At 36.8% G+C, this 23,772-nt stretch overlaps 1 protein-coding gene across 3 annotated transcripts; it reads left to right on the top strand.

Annotated features, from left to right (window-relative positions):
- Positions 1 to 1,885: 1,885 nt before the first annotated feature.
- Positions 1,886 to 21,911, top strand: LOC306843966 (beta-taxilin-like). 3 transcript variants are annotated; one of them, XM_079375731.1, is made up of 11 exons: positions 1,886 to 2,110; positions 4,144 to 4,474; positions 7,411 to 7,502; positions 8,010 to 8,180; positions 11,763 to 11,957; positions 14,244 to 14,363; positions 16,493 to 16,567; positions 17,702 to 17,794; positions 19,351 to 19,446; positions 19,523 to 20,663; positions 20,763 to 21,911. In XM_079375731.1, exons 2-11 carry the CDS (start codon positions 4,147 to 4,149, stop codon positions 21,002 to 21,004), a joined length of 2,553 nt encoding a protein of 850 aa, XP_079231857.1. In that variant the 5' UTR covers positions 1,886 to 2,110; positions 4,144 to 4,146; the 3' UTR covers positions 21,005 to 21,911. The 3 variants fall into 3 exon arrangements, with proteins under 3 accessions (XP_079231857.1, XP_079231858.1, XP_079231859.1); XM_079375732.1 differs by having other exon boundaries at positions 19,523 to 20,655; positions 20,756 to 21,355; XM_079375733.1 differs by lacking the exon at positions 16,493 to 16,567 and adding an exon at positions 16,359 to 16,433 and having other exon boundaries at positions 1,913 to 2,110; positions 19,523 to 20,655; positions 20,756 to 21,355.
- The last annotated feature ends 1,861 nt before the right edge of the window (positions 21,912 to 23,772 follow it).

Raw genomic sequence — 23,772 nt, 5'->3', positions numbered from 1 at the left:
ATGAGTCAGCAGCTCATTTAGAAGAGCTCTCAAGCCAAAAATAAATATATAAAAAAAAAACAGAGTGAGATTCTGTTGTGACTTTGTCAAAAGAGTCCTATGCCATGGAAAACAGGAAATGAGCAGTTTGGAGAAGTATCGCTCATTCTTACAAGTTCATCTATGCGTATAACCTCAAAATTACTTTTTAAAGTCAGAAACACTGATCAAGTCCTTGCCTCGCCAGCAGTGTAACATGCTGACAGATGCTGCGAAACATGACTCAAGGTTAAAGAGACATTTTCAAAACACCCAAGCAAGAGACTCTCAAAGAACAAGGACGTTACAATCATTAATTGAGATGCAGGGGCTGAGAGAAATAATTAAGCCTGGCGCCAATGTCAGAATCATTTCTATCTGGTGATTAAAAAGATTCCCTAATAAAAGCCAAAGAGGTTGAGGATTATCAGAGAGACGACCCGCGGTAAAGACTATCGCCCAGCACTCTTTACAAATCCTTAACATGACCCTGAAACACTTTAGACTCATTGCTTTTAATAAGAGCTATTGCAAATAGCAAAGTAATGATTCCGATGCCCAGAATTGCCAATATCAGTGTGTAAAACTGCACTACATAGGTCACACAATAAAGACCCCATGATATTGTTTGATGAATGGGTGGGTGGCCGTGTTTTGCAGTTGCATGACAAATATTTTTAAATATTTAGAAATGTGCTGACAAAAATGCTGTTATGGAGTGAGTTGCACTGGTGATGCTAATCACTTCACAATTCTCCATTTGCATGATTTGAAGTGATTAGAGTGCAATTGACTGGAATTATGGTGGAGAAATGTGATAATAAATTATAATAGGAGCTGTGAAACCCAATACTAAGCAGATTGTTACAAGAAATTGGTCCTCAGGCATTCAGTACACAAGTCAATAACTCTGAGAGCCGCCCATATTTGCATGTTAACCCTATAAAGCTACATGTATCATATTTAGTATGCAAATTTCTAAGAGTTCTAAAACTGTTTTACACAATCTACTACACCTTCTGTCACCTTCGGGTTGCAGTACATATGTGATTTTGCTGTGAAATCTTTACTGTCTTTTATCAAGTAAACATAAGAATAACTTCTATACTGTTAGCAATATTTTAAGATGAACATTTACTGGACTTAAGCAACTTAAATTTACTTAATAATCCATACATGACATACAAGTCATTGCATTTCATTATATATTTTGCTCTCCACAATATCACTACAGAGCTTTGATCATAAGCCTTCTAAGACATATACCCCCGGTTTCACAGACAAGGCTTAAGCTAGTCCCAGACTAAAATGAGCATTCTCAACTGAAATAACTTGCTCTGACATATCTTAAATAGGTCAGAGTCATTGTTCTGTGTCAAGATGCACACCTTAATGTTTTCATCTAAGGCATTTTTGTAAAAGTTGCTTAAATATCTTAATTTAACTAAGGCCTATACAGTAGTCCTGGATTAAACTAAACCCCGCTTGTGAAACCGGGCCATTATTAGGAGATATAGAGCGGCAACTGATATTTACATGTATTTTATTAAAGTAGTCTGCTATACTGTTACAAATATCTCATTGATTATATTACAAGCTTTCAGAATTTCAATTTTTATAAATTTTTGGCTATATTTATGTCAGCAACTCCACCAAATTGCACATTTTTGCTCAATTTGGGCCTCTGAATAAAACAGTATTTTCATATTCTCAATATATCATATATGGAAACTTTATTTAGATTTTATTTTATATTTTGTGTAAAGGTTCAGCAAACTGTTCCATTAAAAATATATCAGGCTTTACGGGGGGGGGGTCTGAAGCCTTTCAAAGGGTACTACAAAATTAGCTCCTCAGCTGTCTTCCTGAAAAGCCTGAGTACAAAGAACTTGACAGGCCGATTCATTCAGAGTGTTTGGACAAGGCTTCCATTGGTGTTCCACTGAAGGTTATTTTGAGGGGCTTGTGCTGTCAGCTGTTGTCTTGAGTCCTTTTGGACCCTCCTCACTTCTCTCTTTCACTCTGATAAAACTGTGGACTGACTGGTTCATTGTCCTCCTTTTCTATTCGAACCCGAACAGACGTGTGTGGGGTAAGTCTTGAACTGTACTATTTTATTTAACTTTAGTCAATGTTGAGCTGAATGTCGCCAGTGTGTCTTTGAGAAGCATTTGAGTTGGTTGGATTTCTTTCACTGTGTGTTTTGTTTCAGTCATCATAGTGTGGTTTCATTATTATGATACCATTATGAAGTAATAATGAAGTAAAGTGGTTATGAAGTAATATGAAAACAAAGCTAATTCCAAGGCAATAATTCAGTTGTTTTAAGTTCAAATTTGTAGTAAATTTCCTAATTTGTCCTAAAGTTAGTCTTATGTGCTTCACTCTTATCCTGTTGTTTAGATGTAAACCGATGTTTAGAATAGTCATTGTTTTTTCCACTTTGCGTAAAACTGCCACCATTGACATCAGAGTGTACGTGGCTAGACTAAGAAATAGCTTGTCCATATTTAGAGGGTCCAAAAATAGCATGTGGCTTCACAACAGGTGCCATGCTGCTGAAGGAGGAGGGGTGATGGGAGAGGAGGGGTGGATACATGCACATGGGGTTGGAATGGGGGCTGTAATTTTAACCTGATAAACAACAGAGAGCTGGGACATAAACAACCTCTGGAATCTCAGAGTTCATTCCACATGAAATCAGCTGTGTAGAGCTGAAGGGAAGTCGTGGCCTAATGGTTAGAGAGTTGGACTCGTAATCCAAAGGTTGCAGGTTCGAGTCTCGGGCCGGCAGGGATTGTAGGTGGGGGGAGTGAATGTCCAGCGCTCTCTCCACCCTCAATACCACGACTGAGGTGCCCTTGAGCAAGGCACCGAACCCCCACCGAACCAGCATAAATGGCTGCCCACTGCTCCGGGTGTGTGTTCACTGCTGTGTGTGTGCACGTTGGATGGGTTAAATGCAGAGCACAAATTCCGAGTATGGGTCACCATACTTGGCAGTGTGTCACTTCACTATCTGTGACGCATCAGATTTAGAGGCTCAGTGATACTCTGCCACTGTGATTTGTGCTATTTTCTCCGCACCCCCTCCTCTAGCCTCGTGTGTCACAAGTAGTTTGTTGCCTCTCTTCAGATATCCACCAGACGTGGAGGCAGCTTAGAGATCAGATGTAACTCTTTTTCTATGGCTTGCACTGAAAATGTTCAAGAATTTATCTAACTACCACTAACCAGATCAAGTATTACATTTCATTAAGTATTTAAATTTAAGCATTAAATTTTCTGTATACAGGTGTGGATCTAGTCAATGTTTCATGAGCACAAAATTAGCATAGAATGACTTCTGAAGGGTCATGTGATACTGAAGACTGGAATAATGGCTATTAAAAATTCAGCTTGCCATCACAGGAATAAATGACATTTGTAAAAATATATTAAAATAGAACAAAATATATTGTAAATTGTAACAAAATTTCACAATATTACTGTTTTTATTATATTTTTGAACAAATAAATGCAAATTTGGTGAGCATACATAAGACACTTTCAAAACATATATGACCTAAATATAAACATATACATAATTATTAATAAAATATCAGTACACAACAGTATCAGTACACAAAATAAATAATTTGAAAATGGAAACAAGACAAACAAATAGACAGAGCTAATTAAATTTGCCATTGGTATTGTATATGTAGACAAATCGCTTCACATTCCAATTTTCAGTTTTAAGTTTCTGCAAATTTATTTTTCAAGGTCACTTCGTTACTATCCATATTGTTTCTGCCTGAGGCAAATATATTAATAATTTCCCCAAATTTGAATTTACATTTCTTACAAACAACCTCAAGCATTTCAAACATAAATTCCCTCTATTTATGCAAACATACTACAAACTGGCCAAAAGCCATTCATTTTCATTTTAGTGGCTGGTGATTTCAAAGAGTCGTATCAAACCTCTCTACAAGTAATGCATAATCACTTCTCATTAATTTCAACAGTCTCATTTCAGCGTCAAGCCAAGAGTGTAATCAAGGAATTGGCTGTTCTACCTCTGCTAATCAATCTGCTTTCTTATGAAGCACTTTTATGATATATTTAACTTGATTTTTGCAGCAGATGATGGAGGGCAGTGACCAAACCTCTGAGAACGCCAATGAACAAGTCAATGGCCCAGAGGAGCAGCCAGCGGACCCCATGGAGGACTTCAGCAGGCAGCTAGAGGATATAATCAACACGTATGGAGCAGCATCCAGCCTGATGCAGGAGCAGATCTCCATCCTGGAGTCTGAGGAGAGAAAGGAAGAGGAGGAGAGAAAGGAAGAGGAGGAGAAAAAGGAAGGGGAGGAGAAAAAGGAAGAGGCTGATAAAGAGGCCAAACCACAAGAAGTTGGTGCCAGTCCAGAGAAGGAGCAGATGGCTGATAAGAAACTCCTCAAGGGCCTGGGTGAGCAACTGGCCTTTTTTCTGTTCGTTTGATAAACAGTGTAAATGTCTTGAGATTAAACAGACAAACTAAAAGACTAAACCTCACAAAAATAATTTTCATTTTGTTGAGCATCATAAAACAGCCCCTAGAATGGCCAAATCAGTCAATAATTGGTCAAGAAATGATATGGCTCATTCTATGAAATAAGTGCCATTTTAAGATTGACAACCACATAAATAATAACAATTACAATGTGCCGTCTCAAGTTAATACAGTAAAACAGTCATTTAAAATAACTGTTTTCTTTTTTAATTAGTGCTGTCAAACGATTAATCGCGATTAATCACATCCAAAATAAAACATTTTGTTTACATAATATATGTATGTGTACTGTGTATATTTATTATGTATATATTAGTGCTGTCAAACAATTAATCGTGATTAATCGCATCCAAAATAAAAGTTTTTGTTTACATAATATATGTGTGTGTACTCTGTATTTACTATGCATATATAAATACACACTCATACACGTTTAAGAAAAATATGTTGTATTTGTATATTTAATATATTTATACATAATATAAATTATATAAATATAAATATATACATGTAAATATGTTCAAAATATATACTGTATGAGTGTGTATTTATTTATACATAATAAATACAGAGTACACACACATATATATTATATAAACAAACCTTTATTTTGGACTAGCACTAGTATATATATAAATACACACACATACAGTCAATATTTTTAAAATATTTTCATGTATTTACATGTATATATTTATATTCTTATAGTTTATATTACATATAAACATATTTAACATATAAACATAACGTATTTTTCATGTGTTTGTATTTATATGTACATAATAAATATACACAGTATACACACATATATTATGTAAACAAAAGGTTTTATTTTGGATGCGATTAATTGCGATTAATCGTTTGACAGCACTAATTTTAATATATTTCAAAATGCATTACTGTGATGCAAAGCTGAATTTTCAGCAGCCATTACTCCAGTCTTCATTGTCACATGATCCTTCAGAAATCTTTATTATATGCCGATTTGTTGCTTAAGAAACATTAATATTAATATTTTTGTAGAAATATTACCATGATATATAACGATATATACATGGTACATCATTTTTAGAATTCTTTGATAAACAGAAAGTTTAAAAGAACAGCATTAATAATTTGAAATAGATTTTTTGTAACATTGTCTTCACTGTCATATTTGATCAGTTTAATGCTTCCTAAATAAACAACAGTATTCATTTATTTGATAGTGCTGTCAATCGATTAATCGCATCCAAAATAAACGTTTTTGTTTACATAATACATGTGTGTGTGTACAGTGTTTATTTATTATGTGTATATTGTGGCGGGAGGAGCCAACGACAGACACAGTGGGCGTGGCGTCAAGCCTCGGAGAGGTTTTTATTAAACAATATTTAAAATAAAGTGTCCAAAGGGGGAAAAGTGTCCAAAATAAACAGGGATCTGGTGTCCTCGTTGTGCTGCGGGGCTCGTGAAGGAGGGCAGTGTTCAGGAGGGAAGGGTCCAGGTAAGGGGCGGAGTCCGGCGGCCGCACGCGCTCCCGTCTGGAGGTCCCGGGGCGCGGGTGACGGCGGCTTCTGTGGCGGCTTCGTCCAACTCCTTCATCCCCGGGTGCTCGACGGGATTCCACGGCCCGGCGTCCTTGCCCGACGGCCGTATCGCGGGTGCAGTGTCGGCCGGACTGCGGGTCCGGCCGCTCGCGTCTCTGGCGGCGGCAGGTAGTTCCCTCTACGCTCCCTTTCCTGGACCCACGAGGACACCAGCGTGCATGCACGGGGAAGAGACCGGTCTCCCGAGGAGAGGCGCGCTCGGAGTTTAAACGGCGGCGGTGATGAGGCTCCATTCACGTCAGGTGCGCCTCATCACACGCCGCCAGCCCTGGCTGTTTCAGCGCCCCTCCTCTCTCTCACACACCCACTCCCGTCGGGAGCCTGGTGAAGGGCGGCGAATAAGGGACGGGGTGGTGATGATGGACAGGGGGGAGGCAGCCGACTCGTCACATTATAAACACAAACACATGTATGTATATATTTAAGAAATATGTTATGTTTATATATTAAATATATTTATATATAATATAAAATATAAGAATATGAATATCTAAATGCATAAACATGCAAATATTTTCAAAATATATACTGTATGTGTGTGTATTCATATATACATAATAAATATACACAGTACACATACATATATAATGTAAACAAAAACTTTTATTTTGGATACGATTAATCGCAATTAATCGTTTGACAGCACTACTTTTAAACAAAAAAAAAATCTTAAACAGTAATGGATGATTGAGTGATAAATGACCAACACAGCAGAGATTTCAGTGAGAAAACTGAAAACTGATTGATTTTATGTTTGAAAAATAATGCTGTATGTAGCACCTCTCAATCACACAGATGGAGTCATAAACAGTGATTGGGTTTTTCTATCAGCAGGATGGTCAAGTGCTATGAGTGTTGTAATCAACTGTTTGGAAAATTTCCATTCTCAAGGAAAGAATGCTTACATCAGTAATAAAGCCCACTTTATCATCACCAAATGCAGACAGCTATAGTACTTGACTTAGCTTTCTGAAACACTCTGGGCTTAAAGGAATATTTTACACAGGAATGAAAATTCTGCCATCATTTACTTGCTCATGTTGTTGCAAACCTGTATGACTATCCCCTTAAGGCTGAGTATATGTCTTGTGCCTTGTTTGCTTCTCGCAACCATTTTATTGTAAACGCTATCATGCTGTGATTCCACCACTTCTCCCGTGGATTTATTTTGAAGCTTGAGTGCAGAACTCTCCCTTGTGTGCTTCTGCTCATCTTCATGATCTTTTCATTCTCTGATCTGAACGGAAAACGCTTGTCTCGTAGGTAAAGAGGCCGCATCCTTATTGCAAAGCCTGAACAAGCTCGGCTCACCAGAAGAGAAATTGGAAATGGTGTTGAAGAAATACACTGAGCTGGTGAGTATCCAGACCCATGAGAGAACGCCGCTCTCTGAACAGTTTTCACTGCTGGCAACAACAATGCATGGAGGACAGTTAAGAGGAAACAAATAGAACACAAACCAGATTGACACGGAGAGAAAATAAAAGAAAGCCTGGTGTGATGTTAAGAGTGTTTTCACTGATACTGCGATGACCTAAATATTCAACGCCCTGGGCTGAATAAGAGAGTCTGAACACTAGGCCATATGCCACACAAGAAAGCCACAACACTCTCTTCAATTTCAAAACACAGAGATAATGACAGGGACACGTAGAGAAGAACATATGACAGAATACTCCCAAAATCAGATCTTTCTCAGAAATATACTAAGGGCTCTGTTAATGTAGAAAAATCCTCTTGAGGACGTCCGAACAAGCAGACAGACATTATCTAATGCAGCTTTAGACCAGCCAGAGGTGTTAAAGCAGCGTATGAGATGATGTATGGATCACACCTGTGTGTGTTTTGTGCATATGGGGCAGGTGGAGGAACACAGGACTGAGAAGAAACAGCTGCAGCAGCTTCAGCAGAGACAGAGTCTTCTGGTCAAGCAGAGAGATCAGCTTCAGTTCGAGCACAGTCGTGCCATCCTGGCCCGCAGCAAGCTGGAGATGCTCTGCAGGGAGTTTCAGAGACATAACAGGACACTGAAGGTGAGAACATTGTCTACTGACAGTTTAAGAGATTGAGAAAGAAAAGTTAAGCTATGATATTACTTGGCAGGTTTATTTTTTGGGTATGTTTATGTATTTATGATAAGAAACATGCATTATTTATTTTGTCTCAATTCGTTTGGTTTTTAAAATAAACATGCCTATTTTCTTATGCCATTCAAATGTTTGGGGTCACTTGGGGTCAGGTGTTCTTTTAAAGTTTCTATTAATAAAAAAATCTTGGGAAAAAAAAGAAGTATCATATCGTCCACAAATAAATAAATAAATATATATATATATCTAATCACATATTATATTATAATTTCAACACTGAAAATAATAAGAAATGTTTGATGAGCAACAAATCATCATATTTCATTGACACTGAAAACTGCAGTAAATTACAGTTTAAAATTGGAATAATATTTCACAGTTTTATTGTTTTTACTGTATCAAACAAATGTAGCCTTTGAAAACATAAGAGACTTCTTTAAAAACATAAAAAAATCTCACTTTTGAACAGTAGTCTGTTAACGCAAATAAAAAGGCTAAACTGCAACAAATTTTTCATTAAAAAACTCACAGCTGTATAATTAAATACTATATATAAATAATAAATATACAGTAATTATTTGATTTTGTTTATATTTTTAGAATATTTTTAATTTTAGAAAAAAAAACTAATTAGTTGACCACAAAAGCACACTGCTGCATTTTTGCAAAAATAATACTCTTAATTAAATTGTCTCATACTCGCATATACTGAATTTATGGGGGATGTTGCCATTTTTCTATCACTAAACTAAAAAAAAAAGTATAACAAATCAGATCAAATACTTACTTGAAATACTGCTAAAACTGAAATAAGAACCACTTATAAATAAAAGCAGTCTGATTGACATGAACAGCGATCAATGTTTTGTTTTTATATGCCATTAAGGGGTACATTTATCTGAAATAGATACAGTAGGACCATAATAGCAGACCTTATGGCAACTTCTTGTTTGACATGTGGGAGAGTGTTGATCATCTGACTTGTTTTCTTGTTATCCTGTTACCCGTGTCAGTGTTTTGATTGCTGAGATTGAGTCGATCCAACTTCCTTCTGAGGAGATGGCGTTTTTGAGCCCAGTGGGACGTTACAGCAGTGAATCTATGTCTCTGCCTCGGTGACACACTGACTTCTCAGACTCAAAGCGCTGCTGACAGGTCACTATGACAAGAGGGATAGTGTTACCGAGCTTCAATGACATTTGCCCTTCTTTTATAAATCAAAAGTCAAAGAGAATGTCTCGCTGGCTCAAATCACTGCAGAGGCCATGGCCTCCTGTACTTTCATTCTGTTGATGCTATAGCGACTACATCTACATCCCAGATAGAATCTGCAGAGGTTTTCATATTTTCTGTGCTAATTTTGAGGTGAAATCTGCATAATGGATTTAACTATGCAACTCCTTAAAACGATTTACACGTATAAAGAAATTCAGTACAAGAGATTATTACACTTACAAGCTGTTTTATTTTACATTTAGCAGTATCTCATTTTACTGTGTACACCACAAAATAGTGCCATGAATATTTTGTGTTCTTATGACAAATATACCAAAAACACAAAAACAAGAACACAAAATGATCAAGTTTGCATCGTAAAATTAATTACCATTACATATTACATCATAAAGGTAAAGTTTTTTTTTTTCAGAAATAGCTTAGATTTTTATAAACAGTGTTCCAACTCTCATTGGTTTCGAAACATTTCAACACTATATCGTGAACCAAAGATCAGTTTTAAAATGTAGGTTCATTCTTTTTTAATATCTGTAAAATATCTGTTTCTTTTTTAGTATCTTTTTCAATACCTTCACTAGTCACATGTGTTTAATTCAATAAAAAGAACCGACTCATGAGAGTCATTAACAAGGGAATCGGACTTCACTGGTCGTGCTGTATGTTTTTGATGCACGTAATCGGTTCTGAATATTAAAAACTGCAACCTAATTTGTGAATGCCCCTCTTAACTGAGCTGCCATATTTGTCATTTTACAAAACTGTTATTCAGCACTTGAAATGTTTCCAGTTGTCGCATATAGCAGTCCACTCATTTCTTTCACTCTGCCAAACAATTATGTTGCCTTCCACGAGACAATTTCACCTCCATTCGATGAATGTGTACATAATATGAAAGATGTTATGAATCTTGCGCAAAGCACCTGGAGCCATTTTCTCAGCCATTGATTACGGTCCATTTGTACTATTCGCTGAACAGGTGCTGGAGGACTTTGTAGGTACACACACACTTTTTTCTGTTTTGTGGTCTGTAAGGAGCTTTCTAATCACGTTTGTGTTGTTTTTTTCTCCTCCGGGCATTGAAGATATTAAACTCTTGCTCTAATATGAACTCTGCATGTCTTTGGAAGTTGATGCTATCCTTCCCTAGAGGCTGGCTTTGACCTTGTTCACTCCCCAATCTATTTTATTCAAGTATTATGGAAGCCATTAATGAGTAGGTCAGAGTAGAACATCTAAGCCCTGTGTGTAGGTGCGAGGCTCAGCTATGAGGATGGTAAATTAGATTTAATCAGGGATCATTTCCTTTGCGCTTATATGAGTGATTCGCCTCCCTGATGAGCTTGCGTAGCGGTAATACAGCTTCACCTTTCCCGGGTGAGAGCTTGAGACTCATGCCATGTGTAAACACAGGCAAGCAAACAGATTCAGCCCTGGAGAGGAACACTCCATGCTTGGATTCCTTACGATTAGCTGAGTCAGGAAGCTGGCGCCTCTGAAACAGGAGCTCATGTTTACAAAGCGCACACATTGGATGGCAGGGCTGTTTAGCATTCACACATCCAATCCCAGATACTATAAAAGGATAATATTGTGTATTTAGTGCCACAAATATAGATCTCATAGAGCTTAATACATCATCAACATTTGATTAATAGGATCATAAACTAGCCTTCACCACTCAGACCTTATAAGGTAGAAATAATGCAGTTAGAGTAGCGGTTAGTGCACCTGCTTTGGACATATTGAGCTATGCTGCTCATGTGGGCCACTCAGGTTCAAGTCGATTCCTTCTATCTCTATATTTCTTATCACTCTTTACTATATCTATAAAATAAAAAAAGAACCTTCCAAAAGGTTGTCCCTTACTTTTATTAAAAATTATAAATTATTAAATATTATTAATATATTATTAATATTAGTCTTATTAAATATGGTATGAATTAAGCAACAAACAAAAAATAATCAAGGTGAATATCAATTGTGATAAATCAAGATGTCAAATACAAAATATTGTTTAATTGTTTGTATTAAGGCTATATAAAATGCAAATTTATAAAATAAGCTTTAGTAAGAGTTGGCCATTTTTTTCCACAAATGTTTAAAATATCATTTCCATCACTGTCATTTCTACCACAAAATGCTATCAAACACAATACATTATTTGACTTTTACCATCTAAATCACAGCTCCATCTCACACTCTCACGTAATACTAGATCTAGATTGCTTTCATCACTTAAGGTTGCATATTCCCAGATTTCCCACTCGTTTCTTTCTCTCTTTCTCCCTGCAGGAGGAGAGTCTGCAGAGGCTGCGGGAGGATGAAATGAAGCGGAAGGAGATCTCCGCTCATTTCCAGAGCACGCTAGTGGACATTCAGGATCAGATCGAGCAGCACAGTAACCGCAACAACAAGCTGTGCCAAGAGAACAGTGATCTGGCCAGCAAACTCAAGACCATCATAGACCAGTATGAGCGGAGAGAAGTGGTACTGATGGAAATCCACACACATTACATTACATCCACAAGACATATCTGTACACATAACATCTAGATTTGAAATGCATTAAATCCACACATAAGCAGAGCTCCAGCAGGCCCACCATTCACAGTGCTTCTGCTGCAACATAACTCTATTTTCAGCTGCACAGCACTGTGCTGTTTATGTGGGCAGTGTGAAGACTGTAACCTGTTAATATGAGCCCTAAAATAAATATGTGCTTGCAGTGTGAAGCAGATCGATAAAATGAATTGAGGATTTCAAACAACACAATATCTAACACATCTGTCAAAGCGATTCAGTCACAAATCCATTTAAAGTGCACCCCAAGGCACAGTCGAGATTAGATTTTGGTACAAGTAAGTGTGCACAATAAGTGATAGTGATTCATTTGATAATGCATCTGATTGGATTTTTTGTTCTGGTCCAGCAGAAAAGTTTAATGAGCCATTACTGGGGTACTAAAATTATTTTAAACTCCGCAACTGCAGCAGTCAAAAGTTCTGAATACTTAAGATTTTTTAAATGTCATAGGTCATAAGTCTCTTATGCTCACCGAGGGTGCATTTATTTGATTAAAAATACAGTAAAAAACAGTAATTTTGTGAAATATTATTACAATTCATAATAACTGGTTTCTATTTGAATATATATATATTTTTTTTAATGGCAAAGCTGAATTTTCAGCATTACTCCATTCTCATTCTTCACAAGATCATTCAGAAATCATTCTAATATGCTGAGTTGGTTCAAGTAATTTTATTATATGCTTTTGTATTTTTATTACTATTTTTTAATATTTCTCCCTACCTTTAATGTATAATTTTAATTTTGTATATATTTTTGGGTATTTTGTTTAGGTTTTTCAATGAATATTTATATTTTACTTTATTTCTGCTTTTTTCAGTTAACGAAAACGCTATTATATATGAATAATATTTTGAATAGTTTTAGGTTTCGTCAACAATGACTGTTATAAACAAGAATGTAAAGATTATGATTGAGAATATAGCATCATGAGTGAAGAAATCAAACTAAATAAATATGCTGAAACACTTATTAATTATTCCAATTATTATTCCAAACTTCTGACTTGTAGTTTGCATGAGAAGTTTTTCGATATTTCGAGTCTCTATGCATAAAAACATATGAGCGTTTTAGAGCTGAAGTCTGCCAGAGCTGTAATTTCACAAGACGAGGTGGAGGAAACTACACCCTCACACTTTCTAAACCTGCTATACGCACAGCAGATCCTTGTATTTTTGACTTTGACTCAGTGAATATTGCACCTTGTAGAACACTCTGGTATTCTCTATCTAATCACATAAGGATCGACCGATGGAATGACAAGCCTGATGTGAGGGGAAGTTAAACTCAATCTGTCAAGCTGATGGGTACCTCAGAGACTGCTCACACACAGCTGTGTGGTGGGCTGAAACAGACCCCAAGAATTTAAATTGACTCGAAATTGTGTCGTGTGTCTCTACTGTCCTCTGCTGGCTGCAATAGAGACACGCAGCATATGAGGGAGTGTGTATCATGTTCCTGGAACAACATCCCAATTGACCAATCACCGCCCTCTGATTTTAGGACGTAAAAGGGTGATTGATAGAAAAGCTGTTCCAAGAACAACATAGATATTGATCCTGGAACATGTTCTGCTTGTGAATAATCACACCGTGTCGTGTATCAGGAGAGAGACAAATACAAATTGTCAATGTTCAAATGTTGTACTGTCTTACATGTTGCTCCAAGAAATGACTACAGCTGAAAAAACAAACTACAAAAAATTAAATGGGTGGTGATGGCGCAGTGGATAAGACACATGCCTTTGGTGTGAGAGACCCGGGTTCGAATCCACTGTGAGACACCAATGTGTCCCTGAGCAAGACACTTAACCCCTAGTTGCTCCAGAGGCGTGCGACCTCTGACATATATAGCAATTGTAAGTCGCTTTGGATAAAAGCGTCAGCTAAATGAATAAATGTAAATGTAAATACAGCACCCCTGCAACCCCAAATAGGACAAGTGGTTTGGACAATGGAAAAATGAAATAAAATATAAAACTATGATCCGCACTCACAAAAATAGTGATCAATGTAAAATAAAATGCTAAAAAGAAGACTATTTTTGTGAGTGCAGATCATGGTTTTATATACTAAGTAATCAAGATTGACGCACCAAAATAAAATACAAAAGAGCGTGGTGCAAAAGAATGTCTGATATGACCCCTTTGCGTCTAAATAAATATTCTCCCTTGTGTTTTTTACGCAGAGTTTAGAGAAGATATTCAAACACAGAGATCTACAGCAGAAACTGTCTGATGCCAAGCTGGAAGAAGCCAACATGCTCCTCAGTCAAGCTGAAGAGAAGCACAAAAGAGAGAAGGAATATGTAAGACACACAGATATCCTATTCTGGCTCTTCAGATTTGCCTCAAGTAAAATGAAGGCCAGGAAAATTTGTTTTGCATGTGCTTACAATGAATTGATTTACAAGCAGGGTCTAAAATGAACAATCATCAAGTGCCAAATGCAAGTAATAATCAGCCTGTAAAAGGTAATTTTATAAGGAACTGCAACATATTATATTAAACTGATATGTTATGTAGGAATGATAATCTGACATTTCCTGATGAGTGATGAATGTGTTGTTCAAATGAAACTGTCAGCTATAGAAAACATCTGTTGTGACTTGCAGGCAGTGTTGGGTGTTACACGTTACTGTAATTAAATTGCTTATCCACTGAAGAAGTAAAGTAAGGGATTACTGTTCATTTTTAGGTATTTAATTACAGTTACTTAAAAGTACTTGCGTTACACGCTGTAACTAATTTCAACAGTTCTAAAATCAATATTGAATTTGAAATCTAAATTTACAGTTTAAAGATAAAATTCAATGCAGCATCTTTAATTCTCTGTGTGCCGGCGTGTTCACTTTCAGATTTTCCTGAGTCACAGAGAAAACTTAAATACTCAGAAACAGATAAGACTAAAATCCATCAAATCTAAAAAGGGCCTTCTTTTATTTGTGTACACTGACAATAAGAACAAACATTTTGCTTTTGGAAAATAAACTAAATAAACAAAACAAACAGGGTGTGTTTTCTGCCGTCTAAGTCTCTGTGAGCAACGTTATACGCATCACAAACTCATCGAATACTTGACACAGAGACATGAGAAATATGTCTATAGAAAGCTTGAAGTGTCTACTTTTAAATGAACGAATTCAAATCGAAAACGAATATTCTCTGATCATGTAATCCGTAAAGAGAGGTACAGTCTTTCACGTATCTGAAAGCTTTAAAGGAACACTCCATTTTCCAATTCCCCAAGAGTTAAACAGCTGAGTTTTACCGTTTTCGAATCCATTCGAATCTGATTAGACCAATAACCAATAAAATAACCAAAGAGTTTCGATATTTTTCCTATTTAAAACTTGACTCTTCTGTAGTTACATTGTGCACTAAGACTGACGGAAAATGAAAAGTTGCGATTTTCTAGGCCGATATGGCTAGGAACTATACTCTCCTTCCGGCGTAATAATCAAGGAACTTTGCTGACATACCATGGGTGCAGCAGGCGCAGTGACATTACGCAGCGCCTAAAAGTAGTCCCCAGCTATATCATAACCAGTTACGTAGCTGGGGACTACTTTCACAACTTTTAATTTTCCATCAGTCTTAGTGCACGATGTAACTACAGAAGAGTCAAGTTTTAAATAGGAAAAATATCGAAACTCTTTGGTAAAAAAAAAATAGATAAAAAAATAAAATAAAATAAAATCTGTATTCTATTCTTACCTATAATGTGTTATTTTTCCTGAACATCTTACCAAACTGAAATGTATTCGTTAAGTTTTCTTAAGCTTTTATGTTATTCAGATATTTTGCAGAGTATTTCTATTTGTTAACCAAAGGTACAAAAGTATTACAGTTGTTTTAAAGCTAAAAGGCTAAACTATTCTATGTTTGTCTCAAATTGAAGAAGAGTTTAATTTCTATTGGTTTATAGGGATTTTAAGATGTAGCCTAATTAGCGTTTGAATGATTAAGTTACTTATTGAGTAGCCTAACTAGTAATTAGTAAAGTAATTTAAATACAATATTGATGATGTAATTAGTAATAGTAATGAATTACTCTTTGAAAGTAACTTACCCAACACTGCTTAAGTCTTCTTAGTGGAAAATTGTCCATGTTTTTTTCAATGAAAGTTTATCTCGGATCTTTGTTTTGTCCCTTTAAGTCGATGTGTCATGTGTAGCCTGCATTATTAACTTACATTTTCTCAAGAGTGGCAAAAAAGTTCATTTTGGACCCTGTTTATAAAAATGTTTTAGTGAATTTCTAGAATTTGCACATGTTAACATCTCACCATTTATGTCGTTAGTTGCTTAAAGAGGCTATTGAAAAAACAAAGAAATGCTACGCAATGAGGGAGCAGGAGTTACAGATGAAGAAACAGGTAATGCCGAGTTCTCGGTCACTCTCACCTGTTTGTGTGTGTGTCTTGTGTTTAACCAGTTACTCACTCAGGCTGCAGAGTGGAAACTACAGGCTAAAGAGCTGAAAGAGCAGCACACTGTCATGCAGGCCCAGGTGAATATCTACCGCTGTGGCATTACCCACAATCCAACACTCTCTCCTCTCTAGCTGTGGCATTTCTCTCACTGAGCTGTGTGAAAAACCACATAAACCAATCGATCTTTAAAAGGCAATTTACGGTGATGATTCATAGCCATTAGATGCAACTGCACTAAATGCACTGTCTGAATACATTTCAGCTGAGATGGAGAGATAAATTACAGATGTGAAAAGCAATCATGAGAGTTTTACAGTTTTGCATAAATTCTGTCTTCAGTTAACTTACCCTCATGTTTTTTCAAACCCGTATGACTCTCCGTGTTCAGTGAAACACAAAATAAGGATTGAGGATTTCCAGTTACAAAAAGGACATGAAAGCGTCATAAAAGTGGTGCATATTGAGAAATGTTATCATTCTGTCTTCGAGCAGATAAATCATCTAGATTCTGATTAATTCTTTAAGGAAATTAATGCGACAACATCTCACTGTCTCTGAATCAACAAAGATAATGAAGCTCTTTGAATTAATTATGTTGATGGCTGTATGAAAGCTTCCTCTCTTTCATGGCTCTATTGTGACAATACAGACAGAAATATATCATTTCAGTGAATTATTATAGTTCACAAGTGCCACAAGTGCTGAAGAGCAAATACGACCTGGATGAGTTTCACTGCTATTATAAATAATAAGTGATGCCTTGCACATTACATACTGAGTCATTGCAGAAAGTGTTCACTGTGTTTTTGAATGGAACATTTGTTTTGACTAATTGCAGATGGATTGAGTAAAGTGCAGCTGCAAAATTAGTAATTAACTCTTTCATCTTTACATCCAAAATGTAAACAGAAGAATGAATAAGTAAATGAATGGATGTATGAATGGATAAAAATAAATAAATATTTAAATATGTATTTATCCATTAAATCATTAATGTATTAATTCATTCTTCATAAATAAATAAATAATACATAGCGAAGAACAGATATTGATTTTTTTTTTCAAAATAAGATCAATATATAATAATTGAAAAGAAAGGCCAAGCTGATAAGCTTCATCATCATCATCATGCATGTTTCTCTTCATGTACTCCTAGGCATTCATTTACAATGATTTTCTGAATGATGCTAACTCCAATTCTCTTCTTACAGCTTGTGTTGTACTCCCAGAAGTTTGATGAGTTCCAGAACACACTAGCAAAAAGCAATGAAATCTACATCACTTTCAAACAGTCGATGGAGAAGGTTTGTTGTATTATGTGCACTTTTACAGTCTAGATCCAAGAGTTAAAGGGATAGTTCACCCAAAAATGAAAACTCTGTCATCATTTACTCACCCTCAAGTAGTTCCTAACCTGTATGAATGTCTTTGATCTGCTGAACAAAAAGGAAGATATTCTGAAGAATGTGAGAAACAGAGCAGTTCTGGGGCACCATTGACTTCCATAGTTTTTTTTTTTTTTCCTACTATGGAAGTCAATGGTGCCCCAAAACAGCCTGGTTACAAACTTTCTTCAAAATATCTCCCTTTCAAGAAATTCATACAGGTTAGGGACTACTTGAGGGTGATTAAATATTAACAGAATTTTCATTTTTGGGTGAACTATCCCTTTAATAGGAAAAAAGTGTGAAAACCATCTTTTTTTTTTTTTTTTTCTTACTTGTTTTCCAGTGAAAATATCTACAAGATAAATTTACTTGAGAAGCGACACTGCATAAGATATTAAGACTTTTTTCCCAGAAAAAGTTTATTTAAAAGTGTACTTTGCACTATCAGATTTTTTTGTACTTAAAACAAGTGACAAACCTGCTGATCCAGTAAGATAAAATACACTCGTATTAAAGCTACATTCTCTGAAAAAAGTCTTATATATTATATAGTGTTGTTTCCAGTTATGGTGTCTTGCTTCAAGGATTTTTGAATATTTCAACTGTAAACTTAGACAAAAACGGTAGTTAAAGTCACCCTGTAGTGAAAATCAAATTTTTTATGTTGTTTATTTGTCTATGTGGTGTTTTTAATATGCTTTTAGACAAACCATGTGCCAATCCATTAATCAACACCATTGCTGAGTATTTTCTCCTTAAAACTGTAGTTTCTCAATGACTGACCCAGAAATGCGGCTTGAAACAGCCCTCGGTTTGCTACATCACAAACCAGTAACCAATCACGTCAAGGGATCGATTCCTATCACTAGCATGCAAAATATACCAATACCAGCACAAAACCAAACATAAATTAGAGCAAAAATGAAGCCGATGAAGACGTGGTTTAATGTGAATTTAGAACCACTAACTTGCATTATAACCTGCGGCAATAGTGTAAAAGTAGCCCGGAGTCAGACCCACCTCTCCCGCATCGGCGAGAATCACAAATAGCTTCATTCTGTCTTAAAGGCATTTCGAGGACACAACATCGTCAAGTAAGTAAGTAACTGTAGTTGTCAGCTAGTAAAAACATAGTTTTATCAGTCATTATCCGTGTATGCCATTGTTTTGCGTTTACTACAGTTAAGGGGCTAATTTGCCTATTCATAGATCCGCGTATAGTAAACGAGGCAAGGGTGTTGTTGAGTTACATTCAAGCTATTTTAAGGCATGATAAAATTATTTTCACAAGAAAAAACATTTAAATATGTCATTTTGATTATCAAAGATAAGTTTTAAGGGATAAAATATTTGACTACAGGGGGACTTTAAGAATAGGATTTTTTTTTTTGCAGTAAACAACTTGAATTAAAATGCCTTTGTCTTTTTTAAAGAATATAAGTCTCATGCTGATCATGTTTTTATTTGAATAGATGACAAAGAAGATGAAAAAGCTGGAAAAGGAGTCAAGTATATGGAAGACACGGTTTGAAAGCTGCAATAAAGCTCTTGTTGAAATGATTGAGGAGGTAATTTACACACACAATTTGTTAGTATTTGATCAATAGCATTTCACTTACTAACTGATTAACTCTACTCCAACAGAGATCAGAAAAGGCCAAAGAGTTTGAACTCTTCACTTTGAAAATCGACCGTCTGGAGACTCTGTGCCGAGCACTGCAGGATGAAAGAAAAAGTTTATATGACAAGATTAAAGAAATACGCTCCTCAGAAAAGGAGACTCTAGCACCTGTGGTGGACTTGCCCCAGGTAGATGAGCTTGCAGAGCTTGCCCAACTTCCTATGCTGGCTACCAACCCAACGTTGACCGCAGAGATGAAGAGGCTGCGAGAGGAGCAGATCCGTCTGCAGGAGTTTGCAGCTTCCTTGGTAAGTTCCATAACAGATGATGCTGGAGAATCTGATAGTGAAGAAGAGAAGACGGCAGAAAAGATTCCAGCAATTCCTGAGGCTCCCAAACTTGAGTCCAACAAACCAGCGGATAAACCAGAATCAACACAAGAGGAACCCTCTACCACAGAAGAAAACAAACCAGAGGCTGCTAGAGTAAACGAAGAGAAGCCATTAGTGCCCACAAATCCTGAACCCGCCAAACCTGAGACAGAATCCAAACTTCCTCAAGAACCTCTACAACCAGAGATCACTGAACAACAGACAGGAAAACAAGAGTCCGCCAAAGAGGAACCAAGTCAGAAAGAGGTGACAAAAGCAGAAGAGACGGTCGAACAGGAATCCACTCAGCCAAAGCCTATCATAAAAGAAGACAGCAAAGATGAAGCTGTTAAACCTGAGCTACCTGAACCAGAGCCGCTCAAAGAAGAGCAGCCAAAGCCTGTCTTGAAAGAAGATAGCAAAGATGAAGCTGTTAAACCTGAGCTACCTGAACCAGAGCCGCCCAAACAAGAGCCCCTCAAAGAAGAGCAGCCGAAGCCTGTCTTGGAAGATAGCAAAGATGAAGCTGTTAAACCTGAGCTACCTGAACCAGAGCCGCCCAAACAAGAGCCCCTCAATGAAGAGCAGCCAAAGCCTGTCTTGGAAGAAGATAGCAAAGATGAAGCTGTTAAACCTGAGCTACCTGAACCAGAGCCGCTCAAAGAAGAGCCCCTCAAAGAAGAGCAGCCAAAGCCTGTCTTGAAAGAAGATAGCAAAGATGAAGCTGTTAAATCTGAGCTACCTGAACCAGAGCCACCCAAACAAGAGCCCCTCAAAGAAGAGCAGCCAAAGCCTGTCTTGGAAGAAGATAGCAAAGATGAAGCTGTTAAACCTGAGCTACCTGAACCAGAGCCGCTCAAAGAAGAGCCCCTCAAAGAAGAGCAGCCAAAGCCTGTCTTGAAAGAAGATAGCAAAGATGAAGCTGTTAAATCTGAGCTACCTGAACCAGAGCCGCTCAAAGAAGAGCCCCTCAAAGAGGAGCACGTTGAGAAAGCTGCAGCTGCCAAAGCACCAGCGACAAAACCTAAAGCTCCAAAATCCCAAGAGGCAAAAGCGAAGGCCGGCAAAGCCCAGCCTAAAAAACAAACTTCAGCCAAGAAGAAAGGTTCTGCAAAGGGTCCGAATAAAAGCTAAACCAAAATGCATTACCAAAGGAATTTTTTCTTTTTATCATTTTTAGATCAGTTTGTTTGTGTACTTAGACAAGTCTTGCTGCTGTTGATGAGTTAGTATGTCTGAGAAGTGACGTAGGCTTACTGTTCTCGGTCGGCGTTGGTCAGCGTCTGTCTGTGCAGTGTGAATTGGCTTTATAAGTTAATATAAAGCCAATTCACGATGACGATGACAAACTGGTCGTAGGACATGTTCCTTTATGAAAGTTTACTATAAGGATGATTTGCTAGCTTCTTGAATGTAATAAGGACTTTTTCCCACTTGTAATACTTTCTCAGTACCTTCAAATAAACGTCTGCTCTTGACAATCCTATGAAATGTATGTACGTATGTGATACTCTCCAAAATGGTGATATAGGGTGACACGGACGAGACGAATTATTGAATAAAGTCATTATTTTTGTTTTCTTTGCGCACAAAAAGTATTTTTGTAGTTTCGTAAAATAACGGTTGAACCACTGATGTCCCATGGATTATTTTATGTCCTTGCTACGTTTCTGAGCCTTGATCGTGCTAGGATCCTTGCTGTCTATGGGAGGGTCAGAGAGCTCTCAGAATTCATGAAAAATTTCTTAATTTGTGTTCCAAAGATGAACGAAGGTCTTACAGGTTTGGAATGACATGAGGGTGAGCAATGAATGACAGAATTTGAATTTTTGGGTGAACTATCCCTTTAATAAGTGATTCCCTGAATCATTCATTCAAAACAGATGATTCAATAAAAAAAGTTAAGCAAGTGACTAACGGTGCGTTCAAAATGAGATATATCACCCTCCGAAGGGCACTTTGGAGTGAAAACAATCATGGCCACCATACTGAAGGGTCGTTCCAAACCGAAGTGCTCAAAACTGGCCATTTCAAAGGGCCCTTCGTAATGAAGGATTTTGAAGGGAACAACTGATGGATACTTCAGCCCCCATGATCCTTTGCACTGATTCTTTCAATGATGATAGTGCCTCCATGTGGGCACTTAAAGAAACAGTTGTTTGGTCCCCTACACCCTTCAACCCTTTGAAGCTCTCACTCCGAAGGGTAAACCCGTTGAAGGGATTAGAGCATAGGGATGAGGGTAAGACCAAATGGAATGCAGGGTAAGTCTCTGCCAGAAAGTAATGGGAGTTACCAGATCAGTGGGCGAGGCCAAAAGAGAGGGGTGTTTTCAACCATGTTACCTGATTGGCTCACGTCATAATAATGGGTATGTTTAGTGGTGGGGTCAGGTAAGGGGGATCCTTTTCTTTGCATGATTTAGAAAAACCCACTAGTTTGAAAACACCCACAAAGTCAGAAATATCCACTTTTGCCTATTTCCATATTCTCAGTACAAGTGAATGCGAGTGTCTTTATGAATGGATGACTGAACTTGACAAAACATCAGTGTTGCTCTGAGGCCACAAATTTGTTCTGCTCCAGCTTTTTTGGAACTATTTTCATTGGCAAAAGAGAAAAAAAAGGATTTCAGTATGGACAATTTTGTTTCTAAAATGTAACTCTCTCAATATTAACTTATAGTTTGTTGAATTATGTATATTTTATGTGTAACGCACCTTTTCAGCGCTGCACTCATTCATTTCTGTCTTCCGCATTGTTTTTTTACAGTGTAAAGGTAAGGTCATATGAGTTTCTGAATGAACTGCTTGTTTTAAAATCTTCCCAGTCTACTGACATTGTTATGACATCTGCTTCAAACATTACAATCCACTTCACCAGCTAATTACTATTTAACAGCAATGCTATAGAGCTACCGTAAAAACAGACATTCAGAGACAGAATTCTAACTGTATGCATGTTTCTCTGATGTATAAGGTCTATAAAATTAATATCACATTTGCGAATGCGCTCACATGCTGATGTTCAGGAAAACAGCACTCTTGCTTGTGTGTTATTACTATATCATATATTATTATTATTATTATTAAAAACATACAGGGATAGTTTTTGCTTTCATAACTTGAATTACATGGACTCTCAAGGTGTTTTTTGTTAGTTTTTAAATTTTTTGGCAAAGTGGGTGATACTCCATATTCTCTGCTCGCAAATCGTTAAAACAATTATGATATTACCGTAGACGATAAATATTGCACACTCCTAAAATGCACACATCTTCTCAATAAGCCAAACAATTTGAAGAATTGATGGCACAAATGCAGCGGGACAGGTTATGTGCTTCAAGTTTTTACAAAGTACGAGCAATAATAATAGTGTATTTCCTTAGCAAGAACCCCAAATTACATTTTGGACATCTTCTAATAAAATAATTTTCAAAATAAGTTAGATTGCTGATGAATTATGTTAACTGCTGGTCACTGACATACAATAACTCCTATTGCACACCATGATTTTTACTCAAGCAACAGTTTCCATGGCAACAGCCTAAAAAGGCAAGCGGCTTTTATGCTTACACTTAAAATTATTCAGTGTCTATATCTGCAAGTGAATATGTATTGACCTGCATTTATATATAAATGCCTTAACATAATTTTCTCCTCTGCATTACACATTCTGTACCTTATAAACATACTAAAGCACTGCAGGTTTGAATAGATATTGTTTGGATATATTTTGGTTGTACAGCATCCCTCCAAAGTACACAAAGAAGCCGCCTTTGTCCTATTAAACACATACAAATACACAAGCACACCCAAATACATTTGTTCTGTAGGAACAAACTACACTTTGTTAAAAATTTAAGATTCAGAGCAAGTCAGAGAATATTGAGCTATACCTGC

The sequence above is a fragment of the Barbus barbus genome (assembly GCF_936440315.1).
Source record: "Barbus barbus genome assembly, chromosome: 24".
Lineage (NCBI taxonomy): Eukaryota > Metazoa > Chordata > Actinopteri > Cypriniformes > Cyprinidae > Barbus > Barbus barbus.
This window is presented reverse-complemented; position numbering and strand designations above follow the sequence as displayed.